Genomic DNA, 26,503 nt, shown 5'->3' on the forward strand with positions numbered 1-26,503 from the left:
TTTGCAGAGACACATCCAAGTTCAATTCCCAACACTCACAACCAGTGATTCACAAATACTTATTAACTCTAGTTTACTCCTCTTTCTGGCCTTCATGCACACCTGCAGTCACATGTACATACCTCTATATAGACATATATATTCATTTAAAGATGAAAATAAATTTTAAAAGGTTACAGAGACATTAATAGACACCAAAGATATGTTAATGTGGCAACTCATTTCAAGATCTTGATAAAAGACAATTAAATGTCCTTTTATCCCTGCACTCAGGAGGCAAAGGCAGGCATGCATATCTCTGAGTTCAAGGCCATCTTAGTCTACAGAGTGAGCTCTAGGGCAGCCAGGGCTACAGAGAGAAAGCTTGTGGGGAGTAGGAAGAAAGAGGGAAGGAGAAGAATGGAGAGGGAATTCTATTACACAAAATATTTGATAAAGTGATTTAAAAAATTATCCATTCTGTAATCCAGGTAGTAACATGCATAATTTACTAACAACTTGTGTGAGCCTTCTATTCACATAAAAATAATATGTGGATAACAGATAGCTTGGATTTCCTATCTTTTAGTCATTACTCAAAACATAAAAATTTAGGTGTAATAACTCTCAGCTTGTATCACTTATAATTGTAAGGGTGTGAGATATACTTGGGTGAAAATATGTTGCTAAGGTTGACAAAGCTTATTTGTATATGCTATGAATAAAGCTAATATTTGCATGTGACTGCAGATGTCCATGCAAGGCAAGAATAAGTTGTAGCCCTAGAGAGAGTTACAATTGTTCATAGTGTGATAGCCTGGGAAGTGCCTATTTTGTCAATTTAATTCTAGTGGATGGAAAACTAAAATGCCAACATGAAGAAACACTTGGTTTCCAAAGGTTCATTCATATATGTGTGTGTGTGTGTGTGTGTGTGTGTGTGTATGTGTGTATATATATATATATATATATATATACACACATGTACATATACATATATATATCCATGTGTGCGTATGTACATACATATACATACATGCACACAATCTTTAATCCTTTAAAAAAAAAGATTTTATTTTATGTATGTAAGTACACTGTAGCTGTCTTCAGACACCCCAGAATAGGGCACAGGATAACAGATGGTTGTGAGCCACCATGTGGTTGCTGGGAATTGAACTCAGGACTTCTGGCAGAGCTGAGGTGGTCTTAACTACTAAGCTATCTCTCCAGCTAATGCTTTTTTTCTTTTTTACAAGTCCAATCATCCCCCTCTGGTCTGCCCTCTGACAGTTCCTCATCCCATTTCTCCCCTCCTCCCCTCCCATATGCAAGAGGATGTCCCCACCCCACCCCCACCCAGCCAGAAGTTCCCACTTTGTGGGGCCTCAAGTCTTTTGAGGGTTAGGCTTATCTTCTCTTACTGAGGCCAGACCAGGGAGTCCTCTGCTGAATCCTTGCTTTCAGTGAGTAAATGCCCAAGTATATACATTTAGCCTTACCAGAAAGGTATTGATATTCACTGCAAATTACAAACATTTAATTTTGTATGGAAAAAAAATCAAAGCCTTCAAAAATAATTTACATATATAAAAAAGCATGTATGATGAAAAAAGTAAAAGACGTGAAAACTCACCTTTTTTAGTAAGATCCATAGAAGCTTCTAAAAGTACTTCTAACTCCCCCTTTGGCAAAACAGGAACCACCCATCGGGGCCTAATTATTGTAAAATAAGATTATTGTTCAGAACACTATTCAAACATTGTTAAGTTACTACACATTACTAGCAAAAAGAATATAACAAACAACAAACAAAATCCCCAAATTATATTCACCATAGTTTTAAAGAAAAATGTGGCCAAGTGAAATCCTTTTGTGACATTAAAGATATCCATTATATCTACATGCATATATCAAGTATAATATAGTACTAAGAAATAACTTAGCATCCTTAACAAAACTAAAAATTAAACTGCCAATACCCGTAGCTAAAAAGGAATGTGTGCTCTTAAAATTAAAGTTAATTTTCACAGTGTAAAAATAAAACATTTTTAATTTTCATGACACAGATGAAACTTTGAGATAAGTGCCACATTCCACATATTAACCAACTTTTCCTGAAGATGTATTTGCAGAACTTTTAAAATCTATTGTCTTAAGTAAATATCTATACCCCAAAACATACTGAGTTTTTAAAATGTGTTTGTCTATATTATGGAAAAGGTAGAACACTTTACTATTACTGCTATATTTACAAAAGAATGTCAGATTTCTATAAATGACTGACCTACCACTACCCAGAAAACACCTTTTCCGAAATCTCCTAGGTGCTACAGAGCGAGCTAGAAAAAGTATCAAATAAATACTAATGCTATGTCATTTTAAATCAATTTAATAAAATTATATTATTGAACTGAAGAATCTTTTAAACGTTCCCATAAATGATTTAGTAAATAGTATAACAGTTCTCCAATCCCTTATGAAAAAATAACCCTAATTAACAATAAGAGAGACTAAAAGAGACGAAGGACAGACTTGCAAAGTCCTTCAATTTTCCCATTCCTGCTATTGCTCAGATCAGGAAGGAATAGGTTACAGGAAATGCACAGCAGAACTGAGACTGTGGCATAGTTCCATCAGGGTAATAGGAATACATAGAAATGTGTTAAGATAGAGCTGGAAAAATGCCTTAGTAGTTAAAAGCAATGGCTGCCTTTCCAGAAGTCCAGGTTTGAGTACCAGGACCCACATGGAAGCTCACAGCTTTATCTAACCATTATGCCACAGAATCAGATGTTCATTTCTGGTCTCTTCAGACTGAACACATATAATACACAGACAGGCAAAGTTCCCATATATACATAACATATATATGAATATATCTTTTAAAAAAAAAGAAAGACATTGAAGAAAATCTGAGGTTTCTGCTATATGTTGTCTTCTCTCACTATAAAAGCTATCAAGGATATTTGATTGAAGCCTTTGGTCATTAAATTTATTCCTTAATCTATAACAGAAAAAAAACTGATGATGGCATCTGTCTTGTTTTAGCCAATCCTCAGGAATCAGTGATTTTTGAAGATGTAGCCATGATGATATGTTGCTGTAGAACTCTGAATTCTACACTGAAGCAAGAGAAAAGCAGCAGATTTTCTCAATAAAAGGAAGAGTTATAAGCAGTAAGTACTGTAAAGACGAGTTCATCACAAAAGTAAAAAAATATATATGCTCAACAACTAGAAAGAATTTCACAATGAAAGCAAACATTCCTCAAACTATGCTGGGTAGACAAGAACGTTGAATCCCTGACCTTTCAATGTGTTTGACAAAGATGATTTATGAGACATGTCAGATGCAGTTTCTTTTCTATAGTCATGTATATTTTCCTACAATAATCAATAAATAAACTAGCAGAGTACAAGTACCATGAAACTAAAAAAGAGACTATTATAGGTAGAATATGTATGTGTATAAAGGGAAAACCAGAGAACAGAGAAGAAAACTGTCAAAATAGTGTCACTGTCCCTCCCCTTTCCTCTAATAACAGTTAACTTGTTAGACAAAAGCAATTTGTTCTTTCAAGCAATTATATCCATTAACAAACAAATGAAAATAAATGCACCTGTTGATCATGTCTTCTAACTTTGCCAGGTCAGCATGAGGAAATGAAGGATCCTCCTCTTCGTGCTGTGGTGGAGCATCACCTTGGCCTTGTTCATCTGGAGGAGTTGCTGGAGAATTCTCATTGGAAGAATCAGATGATGAGATCTTAATTAAAAGTTAAAAATCCCACACTTAACTATAAACACATGTATAGCACTTAGCAATTCATGTATCAGTACATACTTGTAAAATTATCTGATATACACTATCTCTATATATTTAAGAACTGGAGTATTACTTCTGATTACTTCCAATTGCATGGAGGTATTTTCCCACATATTAAAAATAATAATTATTATATAACACTATATTAACTATGTCAAATTGCAGATATCATTTCTAGAAAATTACTACAAAAGTTAATATAATTGCATTCATTTTTAATTATAAAACTTTCAAAGGTACATGATGTCACCACACATATAGTAATAATTAGAAACAATAATAGTTATTACTGGCAATATTAAGAAAATTAAATATTTACAAAAAACAAAGGAGATAGTTATGCTCAGTAATCAATTATAATATGTTAATTATAGGGGCAAACAGAATAATTAATACAAGCTCAATATTCATTGCAATGCTAGATTATATAAAGTGTAGTCTGCATATTCTCCAAAACTTAACAAATTTGATTTCTGGATAAGAAACATTCACAACCCCCCCATAAATACACACACACACACACACACACACACACACACACACACACACACACACACACACACAAAGAAACATTCACAATGATCAGGTGATATAATTGAGAAAGACAAAAGTTTAAAATGGAATAGTGAGAATCAAGTCATAAAGCCTGGTTTATTAGGTGAGAGGCAGGAACCACAGAATAAGGAAAAATATCCTAAAACTCATGACCTAATAGAATAAACAATTCCTGGAAATAGGGGTATAGCTCTTAAGTAGTGTACTTGTATAATAATGTATGATGCTATAAAGTTAGATCCCAGTACTTTGAAACCCAAAGAGAAAAACAGAAAAAGCTATTATTTTATATTGCTCTATTAATTTTCATGAACGAATTAAAATCTCCAACACAAGTCTGCCCAGAAAAAACAAATCTATTAATTGGACAGTTAACATTTCTATACTTAAAGTATACTAAAGTATACTTAAGTAACTATTAAGCAATGAAAGACTGTATTAACAGAAGAAAAGTAAAAATGAAGTAGGTTTATAAAATCATTAAGTGGATACTTATACTGCTCTAAAAGTAGAATGAAAATAAAAATTTCTTAAGTTAAAACTTAAAGAAAATTAAAAGGGTCAAAAACATTAATGAATAAAAACTAGTATCACAAAATGATAGTGGTATGTGACTTATACATGTAATCCTTGTATTATACAGGTATAGGTAGAGAGACTTTGAAGTTTCTAGGCTGGATTCAGCTACATATTGAGTTTAAGGCAAGTAAACTACATGAAAACTGTCCACTGAAATAAAATATGCCACTCAAAAACATATATAAAAGGCAATATGAGAAAGAAAAAAACATCAATCAGAAATACAAACTTAAATATATTATGTAGCCAGTAACATGACAAAAACCTAAAACATAGCTACAAGCTACATAAGACTCAAACTATTTAAATAAAAGAATTAAAAGGAAAAGATAGGTCATATTTGGATTCTAGTCCAGTATATCATATGCCTGGAAATTAACAATTCATCCCCCAAAATGTGACATGCTGAACAACCTGAAAATCAACAATTCTTATAAGAATTTGTCATAAATAAATGAAACTGTTGTCTTTAAAATTAAAAACCAAACAAAATAACAACTTAACTGGGTGTAGTGTCACACACTCTTTAAGGTAGAGGCAAAAGGATGTCTTTTGAGAGCCAGGGCAGGTAATACTATATAGTAGGACACTTTAATAATAAAGACATTATAACTTTTGCAGAGAAAGATAAAATTCATCAAGATACAATGGTTACGTACATATCAAACTTTGGAATTATTAATTATATCTGAAAATATTGTTCTGAAATAAACTGTTCATTAACAGATGAGTGGATGCAAAAAATGTAGTATATTTACACAATGGAGTACTATTCAGCCATTAGAAACAATGAATTCATGAAATTCTTAGGCAAATGGATGGAGCTAGAGAACATCATACTAAGTGAGGTAACCCAGACTCAAAAGGTGAATCATGGTATGCACTCACTAATAAGTGGATATTAACCTAGAAAACTGGAATACCCAAAACATAATCCATACATCAAATGAGGTACAAGAAGAAAGGAGGAGTGGCCCCTGGTTCTGGAAAGACTCAGTGAAGCAGTATTCAGGAAAACCAGAACAGGGAAGTGGGAAGGGGTGGGTGGGAGGACAGGGGGAGGGAAGGGGACTGATGGTACTTTTCGGGAGTGGGGGACTAGAAAAGGGGAAATCATTTGAAATGTAAATAAATATATCAATAAATTAAAAAAAACAGTAATAAGCTTCAATGCTCTATCTTAATAATGAACAGAACAGTCAGTACAATGTTCAAAACAAAAGGTTTTCTTACACTGTAAAAGTATTTAATTCAAATGAAATATAAAGAATATTGCAGTTTGATTTTGTGAAGTATGTGAGTTAAAAATTCCCATGGAATCTAAGGATCTATAATTTTTTTTTGTTTTGCCAATTAATCATAATGAAGGCCAGAGAAACATCCTCGCTATATTTCAATAGAGAAACATACTTTCATAATTTAGAAGGCAACAGCAACCATTTAAAAATATTCCAGATCATTCTGTTCACTTACTAAGTTTATCTTCAACAAGCGGTTTTTGTTACCCACACAGGATTTAGAGCACAATATAAGTAACCCTGGAAAAAGGGAAAGATAAATATCCAACCATACCCCTTATATACAAGAAAAAGAAAAAGAAAAAAAAACCCTCCAATTCCAGCTCTCTATAACCAATGTCTTACTTGAGATAATAGTTAAGGACAGTAAATAGCATTAAGGAATGTAAAAGTGCACGAGCAAAACCTCACTAAAGTACTGAGAATAACCACTACTTAATTTTCCTTGAAACAAACTATTATAACACCAAAAAATGTTGAAGAAGTTGTTTTCAAACAGTATGTTCATATTTCATCTACAAATCTCAAGGCATACTCAAGAGTTTGGGTGTTGGAGAAAGGAAATAAGTCTGAACAGAAAAGAATTAATGTTGTCCTAACAATAGCATAACAATAGCAGAAATTGTCAATTAATCACTTTGTATATTTGAAATGTTAAGGATTCTAACAGACAAAAGACAGGTGAGAAAAAATGTAAGCAAAAATGAAATTTTTGAAAAGAAATAAAATATCATAGATAAGTACTTTAACAAGAATGAAGGAAAACATGGATGGGATCATTAGTAGCAGATCAGCCTTCCAATACAAAAAAGCAAAGAGAAAAAAGATGACTTAAAAATGTTATTAATACAAAGCACTATTTAAATATGATTTCTATTGTGATTTTTTTATGACACATGAGTGTATGTGTGTAAATGCTTTTAATGGCAAGTCTTGTCGGTCTTGAGTTAAATAACAATGCCAGTTTCATAAACAGAACTTTCTAAACACGTTATTAGAGAAAATAAAGTTATTAGTAAGGTGTGAGATACCTTTACAGAACGGCTAAGCAGACATCATGTCTAAAAAAATAATTATTGAGAATTAAAACAAGGGCTGGAGAGATGGGTCAGCGGTTAAGAGCACTGACTCCTCTTCCTTAGGTCCTGAGTTCAAATCCCAGAAACCACATGGTGGCTCATAGCCATCTGTAATGGGATCTGATGCCCTGTTTTGCTGTGTCTGAAGACAGCTACAGGGTACTCACATATAATAATAAATCTCTGAAATATTGGGATAAAACTAAAGAAAAAAAAAAGGTCCCATTCCCAGCCTCAGTAGGTCTGAGACACAGACATCTGGGTATAACCGAGTTGGCCAAGTGGAGGGCAAAAATGAATGTACTGTTGGGCAGTAGTGGTGGCGCACGCCTGTAATCCCAGCACTTGGGAGGCAGAGGCAGGTGGATTTCTGAGTTCGAGGCCAGCCTGGTCTACAAAGTAAGTTCCAGGACAGCCAGGGCTACACAGAGAGACCCTGTCTGGAAAAACCATACAAAACCAAAAATTCCTCACAATGCCTATGATACAACCATCAGAGTACATGGAGCTTAGCAGGAAGGAAAACCAGCTTATGGATGCTTCAGTCCTGCTTAGAAGGGTAAACAGGATGATCCTGGGAGGTAGAGGGATGGGGACATGGGAGGGAGGAGGCATGGAAAAAAGGGGGTAGGATCAGGTACTGGAGGGGATGGGAGAGAGGTCTAGAAATCAGGAAATCAAATAAAAGTATGTAGCAGTGGGGGATGAGGAACTGGGCATAGGCACTAGAAGGTCCTAGATAACAGGGAAGCTAGAAGCTCCCAGGGCCCAGTGGGTATGATTTTAGCTGAAATGTGCAGTGAAGAGATAGAACCTGTACAGACCACCTTCAGTAGATTGGCACAGGCCTCAGTCAATGGATGGACTTACTCATCTTAAAGTTTTTAACTCAAAAATGTTCCTATGCAAAGGAAAGACAGGGACAAAAATGGAGCACAGTCCAAAGGAAAGGCCATCTGGGGGCTGCCACATCTGAGGATCCATCCTTTCTACAGATACCAAACCCTGACACTACTGCTGTTGCCAAGAAGCACTTGCTGACTGGAACCTGGTGTTCCCTGTGAGGTTCTGCCAGCACCTGACCAATGAAGATACGGATGCTCTGAGCCAATCTTCAAACTGAGCTCAAGGACCCCAGTGGGGGAGCTAGCAGAAGGACTGGAGGAGCACAGGGGGATTGCAACACTATAGGGAGAACACTGTTGGCTGGCCAGACCACTCAGTTCTCCTAGGGACTAGACAGACAGTCAAGGAGTATATAGGGAGGGATCCCTGACTCCATATAGATATAGCAGAGGATGGCCTTGTCTGACATGAATGGGAGGGGAGGCCCTTGGTCCTGTGGAAGTTTGTTGCCCCAGCATAGGGGGATGCTGGAGGAGTAGGAGGGAGTGGGTGGGTGGGGCAGCACCCTCATAGAGGCAGTGCGAAAGGGGCAGAGGGCTGACACGCTGTGGAGGGGTAATTCGGAAGGGGAATATCATTTGAGATGTAAACGACAGGAATGATTAATAAAAACATAATTAACAAAAAGGTAGCAAAAAATAATTCAGATGTAACATTGCCTCATTTCTATGAGTTTTACTTTTCCTAATGTGGAAAAATCCTAGAAATAACAGTTCATAAATTTTAAATAAACACATCTGTGGATACCATGATTGAATTTTGTACCATATTATTAGTTTACTAATTACTATTAACTAATTATAATGAATAACTTAATTTTGCCCTCAGAGACATTTACCACTTTAGACATAAAACCACAATTCTGCAAGTCTTAAGTAAAATATAACACTTAAATTTTTTCTGTTGTCATTTTTCTTTAGTTTAAGTGGCTTTCATGATTACAAATTATCCTGAACATAATCCAACTGTTCATATTCTAAAGGACCTAAAACAACATACTGTATTATTACCTGGTTCTGTTGGAAAGAAGGCTGAGGTTGTCCATCTGGAGTCTGTCCCTGGCTCTCATTCTCTCCTACTGGAGAGCCACGAGTTGTGATTGTCATGATCAAAGAGCAGACCTTTTTTAGTTTGTCTGTTTATGCATTTGTCCTAAGAGAAGAAATTATAGTCTACTTACAAAAAATAAAGTATTACCATACGCCAATCCCTAAAATCTCTAAGAACAATCATATAGAATTTCTTGTTTAACCAAATTCCTTGTTTAACCAAATCAAGGAAAATAATGGAAAAGGTGAAGAAGGAATTATTCCAACTTTAACATTCCAAATGAATGAATTCCAAATTTAGCCAGGTCTCTACAATCAGCAATACACAATTATAAAAATGAGACAAAGGCAAAGTATAATTTCAGTAATACTTTAAATCACCTTGATAGGTTCACATTATTATACTGGCAGTTCTACCAAGAAAACAAGTCTTGCCAGTTCCTACATGGAAGACAATGTCAATAAACTAGAATCCTCACAGGACTATAGACTGTTTATGTTGGGAGTTCTTTGCAACATAATATGAAAGTATTGATTTTAAAGTTACAATATTATTTAGCCCAATGATTTCTAATCAACAGTATAAATATGAAAATAAAATTTCTTGTCATTCTTTTAAATGAATTCTAATGAAATTTAAGTCTGGCCTAGATAGGACTAGACGAAATGCCTAAGGCTTAGAAGTTGGCATTTCTTGAATATATCCTTGAAAATAAAATGTTTCATCAAATAGAAAACCAAGTTTCATTCCAAAAGCCAAGCATTGGAAACCAAACCAAGTAATAAGGAAGAATCTGACATTTTTCTAAAATAGCAGCAACTAACACATTCAACTAGAGGAAGCTAGGAACACAAAAAGACATCAGTTGGGAATATACATGAAATATTTAACACTAAAGGTTTTAGAAATCATGCAGTATTTTGAGTTTATGTTTCTCCACAAATATACAAAATAGATTTGTCTTTATAAACAAAAGCACAGCCAGGCAATGGTGGCGCACGCCTGTAATCCCAGCACTTGGGAGGTGGAGGCAGGCAGACTTCTGAGTTCGAGGCCAGCCTGGTCTACAGAGTGAGTTCCAGGACAGCCAGGGCTACACAGAGAAACCCTGTCTGGGGGGGGGGGGGACCAAAAACCCAGAAACAAAGAAAGCAAAAACAATGTAATTTTTATATAAATGCTTAGGCAAGTATGATCATAACCTAGAATCTAGCTCTTGAGTAAATTACAGAACCATGTAAAATTTCAACCTTAATTATCATAAAAAGGTAACTATAAGAATAAGTTACTGTTCATAGCATGAAACATCATTGAGGTGAAGGATTAACCTGAATTTTTCTTTGGAATCATAATAGCCTTATTAGCCAGGAGGTGGAAAGAACCCAGATGTCCCTCAACAGAGGAATGGATAAGAATGTGATCCAATATCCTGCATTTTATATATATAGAGAACCTAAGACAAACAATATACTGAATAAAAGCAAATGAAAAGATTAAAAAATATCAATTGGCAGAAAACAAAATACAAGGGAAATAATGAATGAAAAATAAAATCAAAAGAAAATATTTAGGCATATTTAGGCATATTTAGGCAGAGGAAGCAAATAATCTAACCAGCTTTCAATTTTTTAATAATTTATTTTTCATTCCCATTACATCCCAATTACAGCCCGCCACCTCTCCTCCAAGTCCCAGCTTAGAAATTCCTCCCCCAGTACCCCTTCTCTTCTTCTCAGAAGGGAAAGCCCCCTTGAGTATCAATCCTCCTGGGCACATCAAGTCCCAGCAGGACTAAGCACATCCTTTCTCACTAAACTGTTTAGTCATTTACGTAGCCCCTAACTAGATCATTTCTTTAATTTATAAACTATAATTTGTTTTAAGAATTGTTATTTATTTTATGTATGTGAGTACACTGTCACTGTCTTCAGACACCCCAGAAGAGGTGTAGGACCCCATTATAGATGGTTGTGAGACACCATATGGTTGCTGAGATTTGAACTCAGGACCTCTGGAAGAACAGTCAGTGTTCTTAACCACTGAACCATCTGTCCAGGTCCCTAAACTATTTTTTTTAAAGTTTCATTTCCCCTTTTTTTAAAAAAAATATTAGTTTTTTATTCACTTTACATTCTGCTCACTGCCTTTCCCCCCAGTCAGTCCCTCCCACAAAAAAATTCCCTATCTTCCCTTTTCTTCTTCTCTGAGAGGGTGGAGTTCCTTTCCCCAAGCCCCAACCTGGCACATTAAGGCTCTGTGAGGCTATGTGCATACTCTGCTACTTGGGCCAGACAAGGTTGGTTTCTAAATTTTTAAAAATTTGTTTCTTGTTTAGTACATTCCCATCACAGTTTCAATTCCCTTTGACTCTCCTAACCCACTGTCTTATATCTCCCCATCCACTCCTCTCTTCAGAAAAGGACAAGGATATCAAACAAAAGGCATATCATATTCCACTAACACTATGCGCTTTTGTCTTAAGCCTGGATGAGGCAAGCCAGTAGGAGAAAAAGTTTCCAAAAGTAGGCAAAAGTATCAAGAGACATCCTCCTGTCACTGTTAGGAGTTCAACAAAACACTCAGCTTTACAATCATAACAAATCTGCAGAGATGAGTAGATAGGTAAGACACCCACCATTACAGGCTCCCTGATGTGAGTTCAGTCTCTGTGAGACCCTCTGAGCACAGAGTCCATGCTAGTTGATTCTGTATAAACAACTGATTTTTAAGGTGGAAACAAAAAACCATTCTGAACTTACCCCTGAAACACCAAGGACAAATTCATTGTTCACAAACTGGAAAATAAGGTTAAAAAGTAATAAAGTATTTAAAGTCAAACCATACAGGTAAGCTTTGAATTATGAATAGATGTAGATTCTTTTATATTTACAGGTTCCAAGCATAAGTTAATCACATACCAATGAAAATGTACATTATGGTTAGTTCTTTTAGGTTTTCAAGGTTAGGCTTAAAATTATCACTACTAGCTAATGTTTTTTATCATATTTCCCTAGTGGTTATGAGGCTCAGGAAAGATAAAGAAGGTTTAAGCAAATAATTCTAAATGCGTTTTGAAAAGTGAGAAGTTAGCAGGGCGGTGGTGGTGCACGCCTGTAATCCCAGCACTTGGGAGGCAGAGGCAGGTGGATTTCTGAGTTTGATGCTAGCCTGGTCTACAACATGAGTTCCAGGACAGCCAGGGCTACACAGAGAAACCCTGTCTTGAAACAGAACCCCTACCCTCCCATAAAGTGAGAACTCCAAGAAATGTAACTAAAACACCTCAAATTCTTTCTTCAGTGAAGAAAAATGTTTCTTGAACTTTCAAGAGAAATGGTCCTTGGATTTAGAAGATGAACAGTTTAATGACTGGCAATGTCATTAAGAAGTACATCATGAACATCTAAAAATGAGTTAAAAAGGTGAACAGAAAATTTAAACTATAGACAAAAGTGTAGTTAACATATTTCCATAATAAAATCACTAATGTTAAATTTCTACTATTTCTACTACCAGTTTTTAGCATATTTCTAAAATAAAACTGGTTTTCACAAAACACCATTCAAATTTTATGCAGTCTCTGAACTGTAAAAGCAATGGAAAAAACACATTGTGACACATCAGCAAAGTCAGGTTTACAGGTAGGCAAGTGAGACATATTTTGGTAGGAATTTTGAAACCCAGAAAAGTAGCAGACATAGGTCAGTTTACAAAGGATTCTTTCGTTAAAAATATTGTCATGGTTATGTTCAATCTCAGTAGTATCTTGGAAAGATAAAAAAGTAGATCATTTCTCAGGCAAGATGCCAGCATACAGAAAAGGCATAAACAAATGTTGCTTGGCCATTAGTAAAGTCATTAGTAAAATCTGTGGCCTAGCTGTACTGTAGATCACCCAGTAAAGATTTATCAGTAAAGACATCGGGAAGGTAAATAAGATGCAAAATTATTAAGCTCCTTTCGGATTAAGTCGTCAAAACAAAGTGGAAAAAGTAAAACGGGAGGCAGTCATTTTCGAAAGCACATGTTACGCAAACTAGTCACATCAGTCTGAGTTTCTAAATCGCAAAACGGTAAAATAAGGGCAACAGATACAAGCCACTGTTTCATTGTCCTATCCTGGCTCAACAGTCCAATACTACGGCTTCTGTGAGATCAGAAGAGTGGCCGGCTCAGAATCTATTTGAAACTATCAACTGTAGATAGCTTATACCTTTGTCGCAGAGGAGCCTTACTAGTCCCTCTTCTTTTCTAGCAGATGAGCAGCTTACCTTTTTCTCTGTCTTGGGAGCCGGACGCTCTAATCGTACAGTTCAGTCCGGTAACTAAGGGCCGTTTTTCCCGGAGTCACCTCTGACTTCTCTGGCAGTTTTCGCTTCACTTTTCTTTGGTCCCTGTTCTGAGCCTTATGACACCCTTATGACACCACAAAGTGACCACCAACGTGAAAGGTGGCACCCAGCAACGGCAATCAGGGAGAAAAGAAATATAAAGTTTGTTCTCGTAAAAATAACATGGCGGACTCAACGATTCGACGCTGAGAAGTGAAAAACTCCCAACAGCCTTAGCGCCACGCAAAGGCTCAAGGGATCTCAACGGCTGCAAAGCCACGCCCCTTACCCCCTCCCTCAAATAGGCTCCTTCCTGTCTTGGTCCTTTCCTTTTAGCCGTACTATGACTACTTCCGGCACCAGTACCTAATAAATCTTCCTGTTAGAAACTAGTGAAGAGTAAATCTTAAGTTCCTATGTAGTAAAGAACTGATGAGATAAAGGAAGTCACTTCGGCCCTTTACCTACACTTCATAAAATAAGACAAGAAAAAGGGTGATTATGTTAATTTTTTTCTATCTCTTTTACATTCTTTATTTAAATTTCTTGACAGACTACATGCTCTCAGTTATACAAGATTTTTTTTATTTGATATATTTTTTATTTACATTTCAAATGATTTCCCCTTTTCTAGCCCCCCACTCCCCGAAAGTCCCGTAAGCCCCCTTTTCTCCCCCTGTCCTCCCTCCCACCCCTTCCCACTTCCCCGTTCTGGTTTTGTCGAATACTGCTTCACTGAGTCTCTCCAGAACCAGGGGCCACTCCTCCTTTCTTCTTGTACCTCATTTGATGTGTGGATTATGTTTTGGGTATTCCAGTTTTCTAGGTTAATATTCACTTATTAGTGAGTGCATACCATGATTCACCTTTTGAGTCTGGGTTACCTCACTTAGTATGATGTTCTCTAGCTCCATCCATTTGCCTAAGAATTTCATGAATTCATTGTTTCTAATGGCTGAATAGTACTCCATTGTGTAGATATACCACATTTTTTTTTTTTAATATTTTTTTTTCTTTTTTTTTTTATTTGATATAATTTATTTACATTTCAAATGATTTCCCCTTTTCTAGCCCCCCCCCCCCCCCACTCCCCGAAAGTCCCGTAAGCCCCCTTCTCTTCCCCTGTCCTCCCTCCCACCCCTTCCTAGTTCCCCGTTCTGGTTTTGCCAAATACTGTTTCACTGAGTCTTTCCAGAACCAGGGGCCACTCCTCCTTTCTCCTTGTACCTCATTTGATGTGTGGATTATGTTTTGGGTATTCCAGTTTTCTAGGTTAATATTCACTTATTAGTGAGTGCATACCATGATTCACCTTTTGAGTCTGGGTTACCTCACTTAGTATGATGTTCTCTAGCTCCATCCATTTGCCTAAGAATTTCATGAATTCATTGTTTCTAATGGCTGAATAGTACTCCATTGTGTAGATATACCACATTTTTTTTTTAATATTTTTTTTCTTTTTTTTTTATTTGATATAATTTATTTACATTTCAAATGATTTCCCCTTTTCTAGCCCCCCCCCCCCACTCCCCGAAAGTCCCGCAAGCCCCCTTCTCTTCCCCTGTCCTCCCTCCCACCCCTTCCTAGTTCCCCGTTCTGGTTTTGCCGAATACTGTTTCACTGAGTCTTTCCAGAACCAGGGACCACTCCTGCTTTCTTCTTGTATCTCATTTGATGTGTGGATTATGTTTTGGGTATTCCAGTTTTCTAGGTTAATAACCACTTATTAGTGAGTGCATACCATGATTCACCTTTTGAGTCTGGGTTACCTCACTTAGTATGATGTTCTTTAGCTCCATCCATTTGCCTAAGAATTTCATGAATTCATTGTTTCTAATGGCTGAATAGTACTCCATTGTGTAGATATACCACATTTTTTGTATCCACTCTTCTGTTGAGGGATACCTGGGTTCTTTCCAGCATCTGGCAATTATAAATAGGGCTGCTATGAACATAGTAGAGCATGTATCCTTATTACATGGTGGGGAATCCTCTGGGTATATGCCCAGGAGTGGTATAGCAGGATCTTCTGGAAGTGAGGTGCCCAGTTTTCGGAGGAACCGCCAGACTGCTTTCCAGAGTGGTTGTACCAATTTGCAACCCCACCAGCAGTGGAGGAGTGTTCCTCTTTCTCCGCACCCTCTCCAACACCTGCTGTCTCCTGAATTTTTAATCTTAGCCATTCTGACTGGTGTAAGATGAAATCTTAGGGTTGTTTTGATTTGCATTTCCCTAATGACTAATGAAGATGAGCATTTTTTAAGATGCTTCTCCGCCATCCGAAGTTCTTCAGGTGAGAATTCTTTGTTTAACTCTGTACCCCATTTTTTAATAGGGTTGTTTGGTTTTCTGGAGTCTAACTTCTTGAGTTCTTTATATATATTGGATATTAGCCCTCTATCTGATGTAGGATTGGTGAAGATCTTTTCCCAATTTGTTGGTTGCCAATTTGTCCTTTTGATGGTGTCCTTTCCCTTACAGAAACTTTGTAATTTTATGAGGTCCCATTTGTCAATTCTTGCTCTGAGAGCATACGCTATTGGTGTTCTGTTCATAAACTTTCTCTGTACCGATGTCCTCAAGGGTCTTCCCCAGTTTCTTTTCTATTAGCTTCAGAGTGTCTGGCTTTATGTGGAGGTCCTTGATCCATTTGGATTTGAGCTTAGTACAAGGAGACAAGGATGGATCAATTCACATTCTTCTGCATGCTGACCTCCAGTTGAACCAGCACCATTTGTTGAAAAGGCTATCATTTTTCCATTGGATGTTTTCAGCCTCTTTGTCTAGGATCAAGTGGCCATAGGTGTGTGGGTTCATTTCTGGATCTTCAATCCTGTTCCATTGATCTGCTTGCCTGTCACTACACCAATACCATGCAGTTTTTAACACTATTGCTCTGTAGTATTGCTTGAGGTCAGGGATACTAATTCCCCCAGAATTTCTTTTGTTGCTGAGAATAGTTTTAGCTATCATGGGTTTTTGTTATTCCAGATGAATTTGTTAATTGCTTTTTCTAACTCTGTGAAGAATTGAGTTGGGATTTTGATGGGTATTGCATTGAATCTGTATATTGCTTTTGGCAAAATGGCCATTTTAACTATATTGATTCTACCGATCCATGAGCATGGGAGGTTTTCCTTCCATTCTTGAAGTTCTTGTCATACAGATCTTTCGCATGTTTGGTAAGAGTCACCCCAAGATACTTTATACTGTTTGTGGCTATTGTGAAGGGGGTCATTTCCCTAATTTCTTTCTCAGCCTGCTTATCCTTTGAGTATAGGAAGGCCACTGATTTGCTTGAGTTGATTTTATAACCTGCCACTTTGCTGAAGTTGTTTATCAGCTGTAGGAGCTCTCTAGTGGAGTTCTTTGGGTCACTTAGGTAGACGATCATGTCGTCTGCAAATAATGATAGTTTGACTTCCTCCTTTCCAATTTGTATCCCTTTGACCTCCTTATGTTGTCGAATTGCCCGAGCTAGTACCTCAAGTACAATATTGAAAAGATAAGGAGAGAGGGGGCAGCCCTGTCTAGTCCCTGATTTTAGTGGGATTGCTTCAAGTTTCTCTCCATTTAGTTTGATGCTGGCTACCGGTTTGCTGTATATTGCTTTTACTATGTTTAGGTATGGGCCTTGAATTCCTGTTCTCTCCAAGACTTTAAGCATGGAAGGATGCTGAATTTTGTCAAATGCTTTTTCAGCATCCAATGAAATGACCATGTGGTTTTGTTCTTTGAGTTTGTTTATGTAGTGGATTGCATTGATGGATTTCCGTATATTGAACCAACCATGCATTCCCGGGATAAAGCCTACTTGATCATGGTGGATGATCATTTTGATGTGTTCTTGGATTCGGTTGGCAAGAATTTTATTGAGTATTTTTGCATCGATGTTCATAAGGGAAATTGGTCTGAAGTTCTCTTTCTTTGTTGGATCTTTGTGTGGCTTTGGTATCAGCGTAATTGTGGCTTCGTAGAAGGAATTGGGTAGTGTTCCTTCTGTTTCTATTTTGTGGAATAGTTTGAAGAGTATTGGTGTTAACTCTTCTTTGAAGGTCTGGTAGAATTCTGCACTGAAGCCATCTGGTCCTGTGCTTTTTTTGGTTGGAAGACTTTCTATGACTCCTTCTATTTCTTTAGGCATTATGGGACTGTTTAGATGGTCTAGTTGGTCCTGATTTAATTTTGGTATTTGGTATCTGTCAAGGAAAGTGTCCATTTCCTCCAGATTCTCCAGTTGTGTTGAGTACAGGCTCTTGTAGAAGGATCTGATGATTTTTTGGATTTCCTCAGTTTCCGTTGTTATATCTCCCTTTTCATTTCTAAGTTTGTTAATTTGGATACTTTCTCTGTGCCGTTTGGTCAGTCTGGCTAAGGGTTTATCTGTCTTGTTGATTTTCTCAAAGAACCAGCTCCTGGATTCGTTAATTCTTTGTACGGTTCGCTTTGTTTCCATAGATTGATTTCAGCCCTGAGTTTGATGATTTCCTGCCTTCTACTCCTCCTGGGTGAAATAGCTTCTTTTTGTTCCAGGGCTTTCAGGTGTGTCGTTAAGCTGCTAGTGTATGCTCTCTCCATTTTCTTTTTGGAGGCACTCAGGGCTATGAGTTTACCTCTTAGCACTGCTTTCATTGTGTCCCAAAGATTTGAGTATGTTGTACCTTGATTTTCATTAAATTCTAAAAAGTCTCTGATTTCTTTCTTTATTTCTTCTTTGGTCAAGGTGTCATTGAGTAGAGTATTATTCAGCCTCCATGTGTATGTGGGTTTTCTGTTGTTTTTGTTGCTATTGAAAATCACTCTTACACCATAGTGATCTGATAGGAGTCATGGGATTAGTTCTATCTTCTTATATTTGTTGAGGTCTGTCTTGTGACCAATTATATGGTCGATTTTGGAGAAGGAACAATGAGGTGCTGAGAAAAAGGTATATTCTTTTGCTTTAGGGTGAAATGTTCTATAAATATCAGTCAAATCCAATTGGTCCAAAGCTTCAATTAGTTTTACTGTGTCTCTGTTTAGTTTCTGTTTTCCTGATCGGTCCATTGAGGAAAGTGGAGTGTTGAAGTCCCCCAAAATTATTGTGTTAGGTGCAATGTGTGCTTTGAGCTTTAGTAAAGTTTCTTTTACGAATGAGGGTGCCTTTGCATTTGGCGCATAGATGTTCAGAATTGAAAGTTCTTCTTGGTGGATTTTTCCTTTGACCAGCAAGAAGTGTCCCTAAGTGTCTCTTTTGATGACTTTAGGTTGAAAGTCAATTTTATCTGATATTAGAATGGCTACTCCTGCTCGTTTCCTGTGACCATTGGCTTGTAAGATTGTCTTCCAGCCTTTTACTCTAAGGTAGCTTTTATCTTTGACACTGAGGTGAGTCTCCTGTATACAGAAAATTGTAGGGTCCTGTTTCCTTATCCAGTCTGTTAGTCTATGTCTTTTTATTGGGGAATTGAGACCATTGATGTTAAGAGATATTAGGGAATAGTGATTATTACTTCCTGTCATTTTTGATGTTCTTTTTATATTTGAGTGGTTATCTTCTTTTGGGTTTGATGAAGGAAGGTAACTATCTTGCTTTTTCCAGGGTGTAGTTTCCCTCCTTGTATTGGAGTTTTCCTCCTATTATTCTTTGTAGAGCTGGGTTTGTGGAGAGATATTGTGTAAATTTGGTTTTGTCATGGAATATCTTGGTTTCTCTATGTATGGTGAATGAGAGTTTTGCTGGGTATAGTAGCCTTGGCTGACATTTGTGTTCTCTTAGAGTCTGCATGAGATCTGCCCAGGATCTTCTAGCTTTCATGGTCTCTGGTGAGAAGTTTGGTGTGATTCTGATAGGTCTTCCTTTGTATGTTACTTGGCCTTTCTCTCTTACTGCCTTTAATATTCTTTCTTTGTTTAGTGCATTTGGGGTTTTGATTGTTATGTGACGGGAGGTTTTTCTGCTCAGGTCCAGTCTGTTTGGAGTTCTGTAGGCTTCTTGTATATTCATAGGCATCTCTCTCTTTAAGTTAGGAAAGTTTTCTTCCATAATTTTGTTGAAGATATTTGCTGGCCCTTTCTGTTGTAAATCTTCACTCTCATCTATGCCTATAATCCTTAGGTTTGGTCTTCTCATTGTATCCTGGATTTCCTGGATGTTCTGGGATACAAGCTTTTTGCATTTTGTATTTTCTTTAACTGTTGAGTCAATGGTTTCTATGGTATCTTCAGCATATGAGATTCTTTCTTCTATCTCTTGTATTCTGTTGTTTATATTTGCGTCTATGGTCCCTGATTTCTTCTCAAGGTTTTCTATCTCCAAAGTTGTCTCCCTTTGTGATTTCTTAGTTGTTTCTACTTCTGTTTTTAGGTCCAGGATGTTTTTGCTCAGTTCCATCATTTTTTTGTCTGTGTTTTCCTGTAATTCTTTAAGAGATTTTTGTGTTTCCTCTTTCATGACTTCTGCCTGTTGACTCAAGTTCTCCTGCATTTCTTTAAATTTTTTTTTGCCTTTCTTCTTTATTGGCTTCTATCTCTTGGGCCTTATTCTCCTGTATTTCTTTAAGTGTTTTTTTGTGTTTCCATTATACGGGTTTCTAGCTTATTCATGTTCCTCTGCATTTCTTTAAGAGATTCATTCATGTCCTTTTTGTGTTCTTCTAACAGCATTATGAACAGTGATTTTAAATCCAAATCTTGTTTCTCTGGTGTGTTGGCATAACCAGGACTTGCTGATGTTGGAGAGTTTGGTTCAGATGCTGTGATATTGCCTAGATTTCTGTTAGTAGCATTCCTGCGTTTGCCCTTTGCCATCTTGTTCTCTGGAGCTAATTGGTCTTGTCTCTGGCTGGTGTTTCAGCCTCCTGAGAGGCTCTAGGGCTATTTCTGCACCACTGGAGGGCAGGGTTTCCCCTGTTGCAGATTGTTGATGTGCTGTCCTCCTCTTGGCTACTTTTGCAGCCCTAGTGTATTTTGCCCCAGATTGTGTCTGTGAACCAGATGGTGCCCGTTTGCTCCTTCAGGGAGCGCTGAGGCTGTATGCTGTGGGGACCTTTTCTGTGTGCTGATCTCTCTGCTGGCCAGCGGAACTCCCAACCGGGTTGGTGCACACAAGGCTAGCCTAGCTGCTCAGGCCCTGAGTCTAGGCAAAAGCCTGGCAGGCTAATGTCTGAGCAAAGTTCCCCTCAGCTGTGAGTGTTAATTGGGTCTGTCAGGTGGCTAGGATGGTGGCGTGTGCGCGCTCCCTGAGAGTGCTGGGAGAGTCTGCTGGGCTAACGACCTCCTGGCCGGGTCAGCACACAGATGGCCCACCGAGCAGCCCAGGGCCTGGGGGCAGCCCAGGGCCTGATCGTCTGAGACCCCTGCTATGTCAGCCTCGGGCTATGCCTGTTAGCTGGTTTGGTTTTGCCTGCTAGGTCTCTCTGGCTTCCCGTAGGCAAAATGGCGGTGGTGCGCAAACCAGCCTGGATAAACAACCTCCTGGCCGGGTCGGCACACAGGTGGCCCACCGAGTAGCCCAGGGCCTGGGGGCAGTCCAGGGCCTGACCGTCTGAGACCCCTGCTATGTCCGCCTCGGGCTATGCCTGTTAGCTGGTTTGGTTTTGCCTGCTAGGTCTCTCTGGCTTCCCGTAGGCAAAATGGCGGCGGTGCGCGCCGGCCCAGGCAAACAAGCTCCTGGCTGGGTCGGCACACAGATAGCCCACCGAGCAACCCAGGACCTGGGGGCAGTCCAGGGCCTGACCGTCTGAGACCCCTGCTATGTCCTCCTTGGGCTATGCCTGTTAGCCGGTTTGGTTTTGCCTGCTAGGTCTCTCTGGCTTCCCTTAGGCAAAATGGCAGTGGTGCGCGCGCTGGCGTGGGGAGGGGGGGAACCTCCTGGCGGGGTTTGCATCCTGGTGGACCCACGATCAGCCCAGGGCCTGGGTGCAGGCCAACGCCCGTTGGGCTTAGACCCCCGCGATGTTGGTCTCGGGTTATATTTGCGTACCTCAGTCTGATTTCTCTGGCGACCGAGAACCAATATGGAGGCCTCGTATCTGACTGGCGGGAGGCAGAGTTCTGAAGTGGCTTCTGTGTGGTGAAAGGCGCCTTAAATCCTCCGCTGCTCGCAGCCTGGCTGGCCAGCAATGGCCAGTGGTTGTGGGCGCAGGGTCTGCCTGGACCCTGTCCACTTGGTTCTACTGCTGATAGCCCTTCCTCTGGAACAGCCGCTGCTGCTGTTGCTGCCGCCGCCGCTGCCGCCGCTCTTCTCCAGGTTTTTTTTTTTTATTGATATATTTTTTATTTATTTTTCAAATGATTTCCCCTTTTCGGGACCCCCACTTCCCAAAAGTCCCATAAGCCCCTTTCTCTCCCCCTGTCCTCCCACCCACCCCTTCCCACTTCCCTGTTCTGGTTTTCCTGAATACTGCTTCACTGAGTCTTTCCAGAACCAGGGGCCACTCCTCCTTTCTTCTTGTACCTCATTTGATGTGTGGATTATGTTTTGGGTATTCCAGTTTTCTAGGTTAATATACACTTATTAGTGAGTACATACCATGATTCACCTTTTGAGTCTGGGTTACCTCACTTAGTAAGATATTTTCCAGTGCTCTGTTAAATATATAGCATCCCTGAAGCCTTTAGTGCTCTGTTAAATACATAGCATCCATGACATATTTAGTGCTCTGTTAAATGTCTAGCATCCCAGATGCATTTAGTGCTCTGTTAAATGCATAGCATCCCTGAGGCATTTAGTGCTCTGTTAAATGTATAGTATTTCTGAAGTATTTAGTGATCTGTTAAATGGTTAGCATCCTTGAGGCTTTAGGTTCTTTGTTAAATGGATAACATCCCTGAGGCATTCAGTGCTCTGTCAGATGTATAACATCCCTGACACATTTAGTGCTCTGTTCAATGAATAGCAACCCTGAGCCATTTACTACACTGTCAAGTGGTTAGCATCCGTGATGCATTTAGTGCTCTGTTAAATGTATAGCATCCCTGACACATTTAGGGTTCTGTTAAGTGTTTAGCATCCCTGAGGCATTTAGTGCTCTGTTAAATGGTTAGCATCCCTGACACATTTAGTGCTCTACTAAATGTATAACATCCCTGAGGCATTTAGTGCTCTGTTAAATGGTTAGCATCCCTGATCCATTTAGTGCTCTGTTCAATGTATAGCATCCCTGATGCATTTCTTGCTCTGTTAAATGGTTAGCATCCCTGACTAATTTAGTGCTCTGTTAAATGTTTTGCATCCCTGAGGCATTTAGTACTCTGTAAAATGTATTGCATCCCTGACACATTTAGAGCTCTGTTAAATGTTTAGCATTTCTGAGGCATTTAGTTCTGTCTTAAATGTATAGCATCCCTGATGCATTTAGTGCTCTGTTCAATGTAAAGCATCCCTGATGCATTTAGTGCTCTGTTAAATGTGTAGCATCCCAGATGCATTTAGTGCTCTGTTAAATGTACAGCATCACTGATACATTTCTTGATCTGTTAAATGGTTAGCATCCTTGAGGCATTTAAGACTCAGTTAAATGTATAAAATCCCTCAGGCATTTCATGCTCTGTCAAATGTATAGCATCCCTGAGGCATTTAGTGCTCTGTTAAATGTATAGCATTCCTGATGCTTTTAGTGCCGTGTTAAATGTATAGCATCCCTGAGACATTTAGTGCTCTGTCAAATGTACAGCATCCCTGAGGCATTTAGTGCTCTGTTAAATGGTAAGTATCCCTGACACATTTAGTGCTCTGTTAAATGGTTAGCATCCCTGAGACATTTAGGCCTCTGTTAAATGGTTAGCATCCCTGAGGCATTTAGTGCTCTGTTAAATGTAGCATCCCTGAGGCATTTAGTGGTCTGCTGAATGGTTTGCATCCCTGAAGCATTTAGTGATCTGTTAAATGGTTAGCATCCTTGAGGCTTTTAGTGCTCTGTTAAATGTATATCATCCCTGAGGCATTTAGTGCTCTGTTAAATGTATAGACTCCCTGATGCATTTAGTGCTCTGTTAAATGGTTAGCATCCCTGAGGCATTTAGTTCTCTGTTAAATGGTTAGCATCCCTGATGAATTTAGTGCTATGTTCAATGTATAGCATCCCTGACACATTTAGGGCTCTGTTAAATGGTTAGCATTCCCAACACCTTTAGAGCTCTGTTCAATGAATAGCATCCCCTAGGCATTTAGTGCTTTGTTAAGTGGTTAGCATCCCTAACACATTTAGTGGTCTGTTAAATGTATAGCATCCTGACACATTTAGGTCTCTGTTAAATGGTTAGCATCCCTGATGCATTTAGTGGTCTGTTAAATGGTTAGCATCCCTGAGGCATTTAGTGCTCTGTTTTTTTTTTTTTTTTTTTTTTAACAGTGAAATTCTCCATATTTATTTATAGTATTTTACTGAAGATGCCAGAAGCAAACTACCTCCTCCTTAAGCACCTCATTAGGAGCTCTTCATTAGTCTATTCCACTCCATTGTGAGTAATACCAACATGACATCATTCCTGCGGACCTTATTTCTGGAAACTACTTTTTTTTTTCATTCTTTTTTTTTATTCGATATAATTTATTTACATTTCAAATGATTTCCCCTTTTCTAGCCCCCCCCCACTCCCCGAAAGTCCCGTAAGCCCCCTTCTCTTCCCCTGTCCTCCCTCCCACCCCTTCCCAGTTCCCCGTTCTGGTTTTGCCAAATACTGTTTCACTGAGTCTTTCCAGAACCAGGGACCACTCCTGCTTTCTTCTTGTATCTCATTTGATGTGTGGATTATGTTTTGGGTATTCCAGTTTTCTAGGTTAATAACCACTTATTAGTGAGTGCATACCATGATTCACCTTTTGAGTCTGGGTTACCTCACTTAGTATGATGTTCTCTAGCTCCATCCATTTGCCTAAGAATTTCATGAATTCATTGTTTCTAATGGCTGAATAGTACTCCATTGTGTAGATATACCACATTTTTTGCATCCACTCTTCTGTTGAGGGTTACCTGGGTTCTTTCCAGCATCTGGCAATTATAAATAGGGCTGCTATGAACATAGTAGAGCATGTATCCTTATTACATGGTGGGGAATCCTCTGGGTATATGCCCAGGAGTGGTATAGCAGGATCTTCTGGAAGTGAGGTGCCCAGTTTTCGGAGGAACCGCCAGACTGATTTCCAGAGTGGTTGTACCAATTTGCAACCCCACCAGCAGTGGAGGAGTGTTCCTCTTTCTCCGCACCCTCTCCAACACCTGCTGTCTCCTGAATTTTTAATCTTAGCCATTCTGACTGGTGTAAGATGAAATCTTAGAGTTGTTTTGATTTGCATTTCCCTAATGACTAATGAAGTTGAGCATTTTTTAAGATGCTTCTCCGCCATCCGAAGTTCTTCAGGTGAGAATTCTTTGTTTAACTCTGTACCCCATTTTTTAATAGGGTTGTTTGGTTTTCTGGAGTCTAACTTCTTGAGTTCTTTATATATATTGGATATTAGCCCTCTATCTGATGTAGGATTGGTGAAGATCTTTTCCCAATTTGTTGGTTGCCGATCTGTCCTCTTGATGGTGTCCTTTGCCTTACAGAAACTCTGTAATCTTATGAGGTCCCATTTGTCAATTCTTGCTCTTAGAGCATACGCTATTGGTATTCTGTTCAGAAACTTTCTCCCTGTACCGATGTCCTCAAGGGTCTTCTCCAGTTTCTTTTCTATTAGCTTCAGAGTGTCTGGCTTTATGTGGAGGTCCTTGATCCATTTGGATTTGAGCTTAGTACAAGGAGACAAGGATGGATCAATTCGCAATCTTCTGCATGCTGACCTCCAGTTGAACCAGCACCATTTGTTGAAAAGGCTATCTTTTTTCCATTGGATGTTTTCAGCCTCTTTGTCGAGGATCAAGTGGCCATAGGTGTGTGGGTTCATTTCTGGATCTTCAATCCTGTTCCATTGATCCTCCTGCCTGTCACTGTACCAATACCATGCAGTTTTTTAACACTATTGCTCTGTAGTATTGCTTGAGGTCAGGGATACTGATTCCCCCGGATTTTCTTTTGTTGCTGAGAATAGTTTTAGCTATCCTGGGTTTTTTGTTGTTCCAGATGAATTTGATAATTGCTCTTTCTAACTTTGTGAAGAATTGAGTTGGGATTTTGATGGGTATTGCATTGAATCTGTATAGTGCTTTAGGCAAAATGGCCATTTTAACTATATTGATTCTACCGATCCATGAGCATGGGAGGTTTTCCCATTTTTTGAGGTCTTCTTCCATTTCCTTCTTCAGAGTCTTGAAGTTCTTGTCATACAGATCTTTCGCATGTTTGGTAAGAGTCACCCCAAGATACTTTATACTGTTTGTGGCTATTGTGAAGGGGGTCATTTCCCTAATTTCTTTCTCAGCCTGCTTATCCTTTGAGTATAGGAAGGCCACTGATTTGCTTGAGTTGATTTTATAACCTGCCACTTTGCTGAAGTTGTTTATCAGCTGTAGGAGCTCTCTAGTGGAGTTCTTTGGGTCACTTAGGTAGACGATCATGTCGTCTGCAAATAATGATAGTTTGACTTCCTCCTTTCCAATTTGTATCCCTTTGACCTTATGTTGTCGAATTGCCCGAGCTAGTACCTCAAGTACAATATTGAAAAGATAAGGAGAAAGGGGGCAGCCTTGTCTGGTCCCTGATTTCAGTGGGATTGCTTCTAGTTTCTCTCCGTTTAGTTTGATGCTGGCTACCGGTTTGCTGTTTATTGCTTTTACTATGTTTAGGTATGGGCCTTGAATTCCTGTTCTCTCCAAGACCTTAAGCATGAAAGGATGCTGAATTTTGTCAAATGCTTTTTCAGCATCCAATGAAATGACCATGTGGTTTTGTTCTTTGAGTTTGTTTATGTAGTGGATTGTATTGATGGATTTCCGTATATTGAACCAACCCTGCATTCCCGGGATAAAGCCTACTTGAT

At 38.7% G+C, this 26,503-nt stretch overlaps 1 protein-coding gene across 2 annotated transcripts in view; it reads right to left on the minus strand.

Moving 5' to 3' along the window:
* Positions 1–9,327, minus strand: part of LOC127676064 (probable ubiquitin carboxyl-terminal hydrolase FAF-X) — a 132,560-nt gene extending 123,233 nt beyond the window's left edge. For both annotated transcript variants that reach the window (XM_052171989.1, XM_052171990.1), the window contains exons 1-3: positions 9,232–9,327; positions 3,599–3,744; positions 1,613–1,692 (exon numbers count right to left, since the gene is read on the minus strand). In XM_052171989.1, the coding sequence (XP_052027949.1) occupies positions 1,613–1,692; positions 3,599–3,744; positions 9,232–9,327 (322 nt within the window). The remainder of the gene's footprint in view (positions 1–1,612; positions 1,693–3,598; positions 3,745–9,231) is intronic.
* Positions 9,328–26,503: the final 17,176 nt, after the last annotated feature.

Source organism: Apodemus sylvaticus, assembly GCF_947179515.1.
Source record: "Apodemus sylvaticus chromosome Y unlocalized genomic scaffold, mApoSyl1.1 SUPER_Y_unloc_2, whole genome shotgun sequence".
NCBI lineage: Eukaryota > Metazoa > Chordata > Mammalia > Rodentia > Muridae > Apodemus > Apodemus sylvaticus.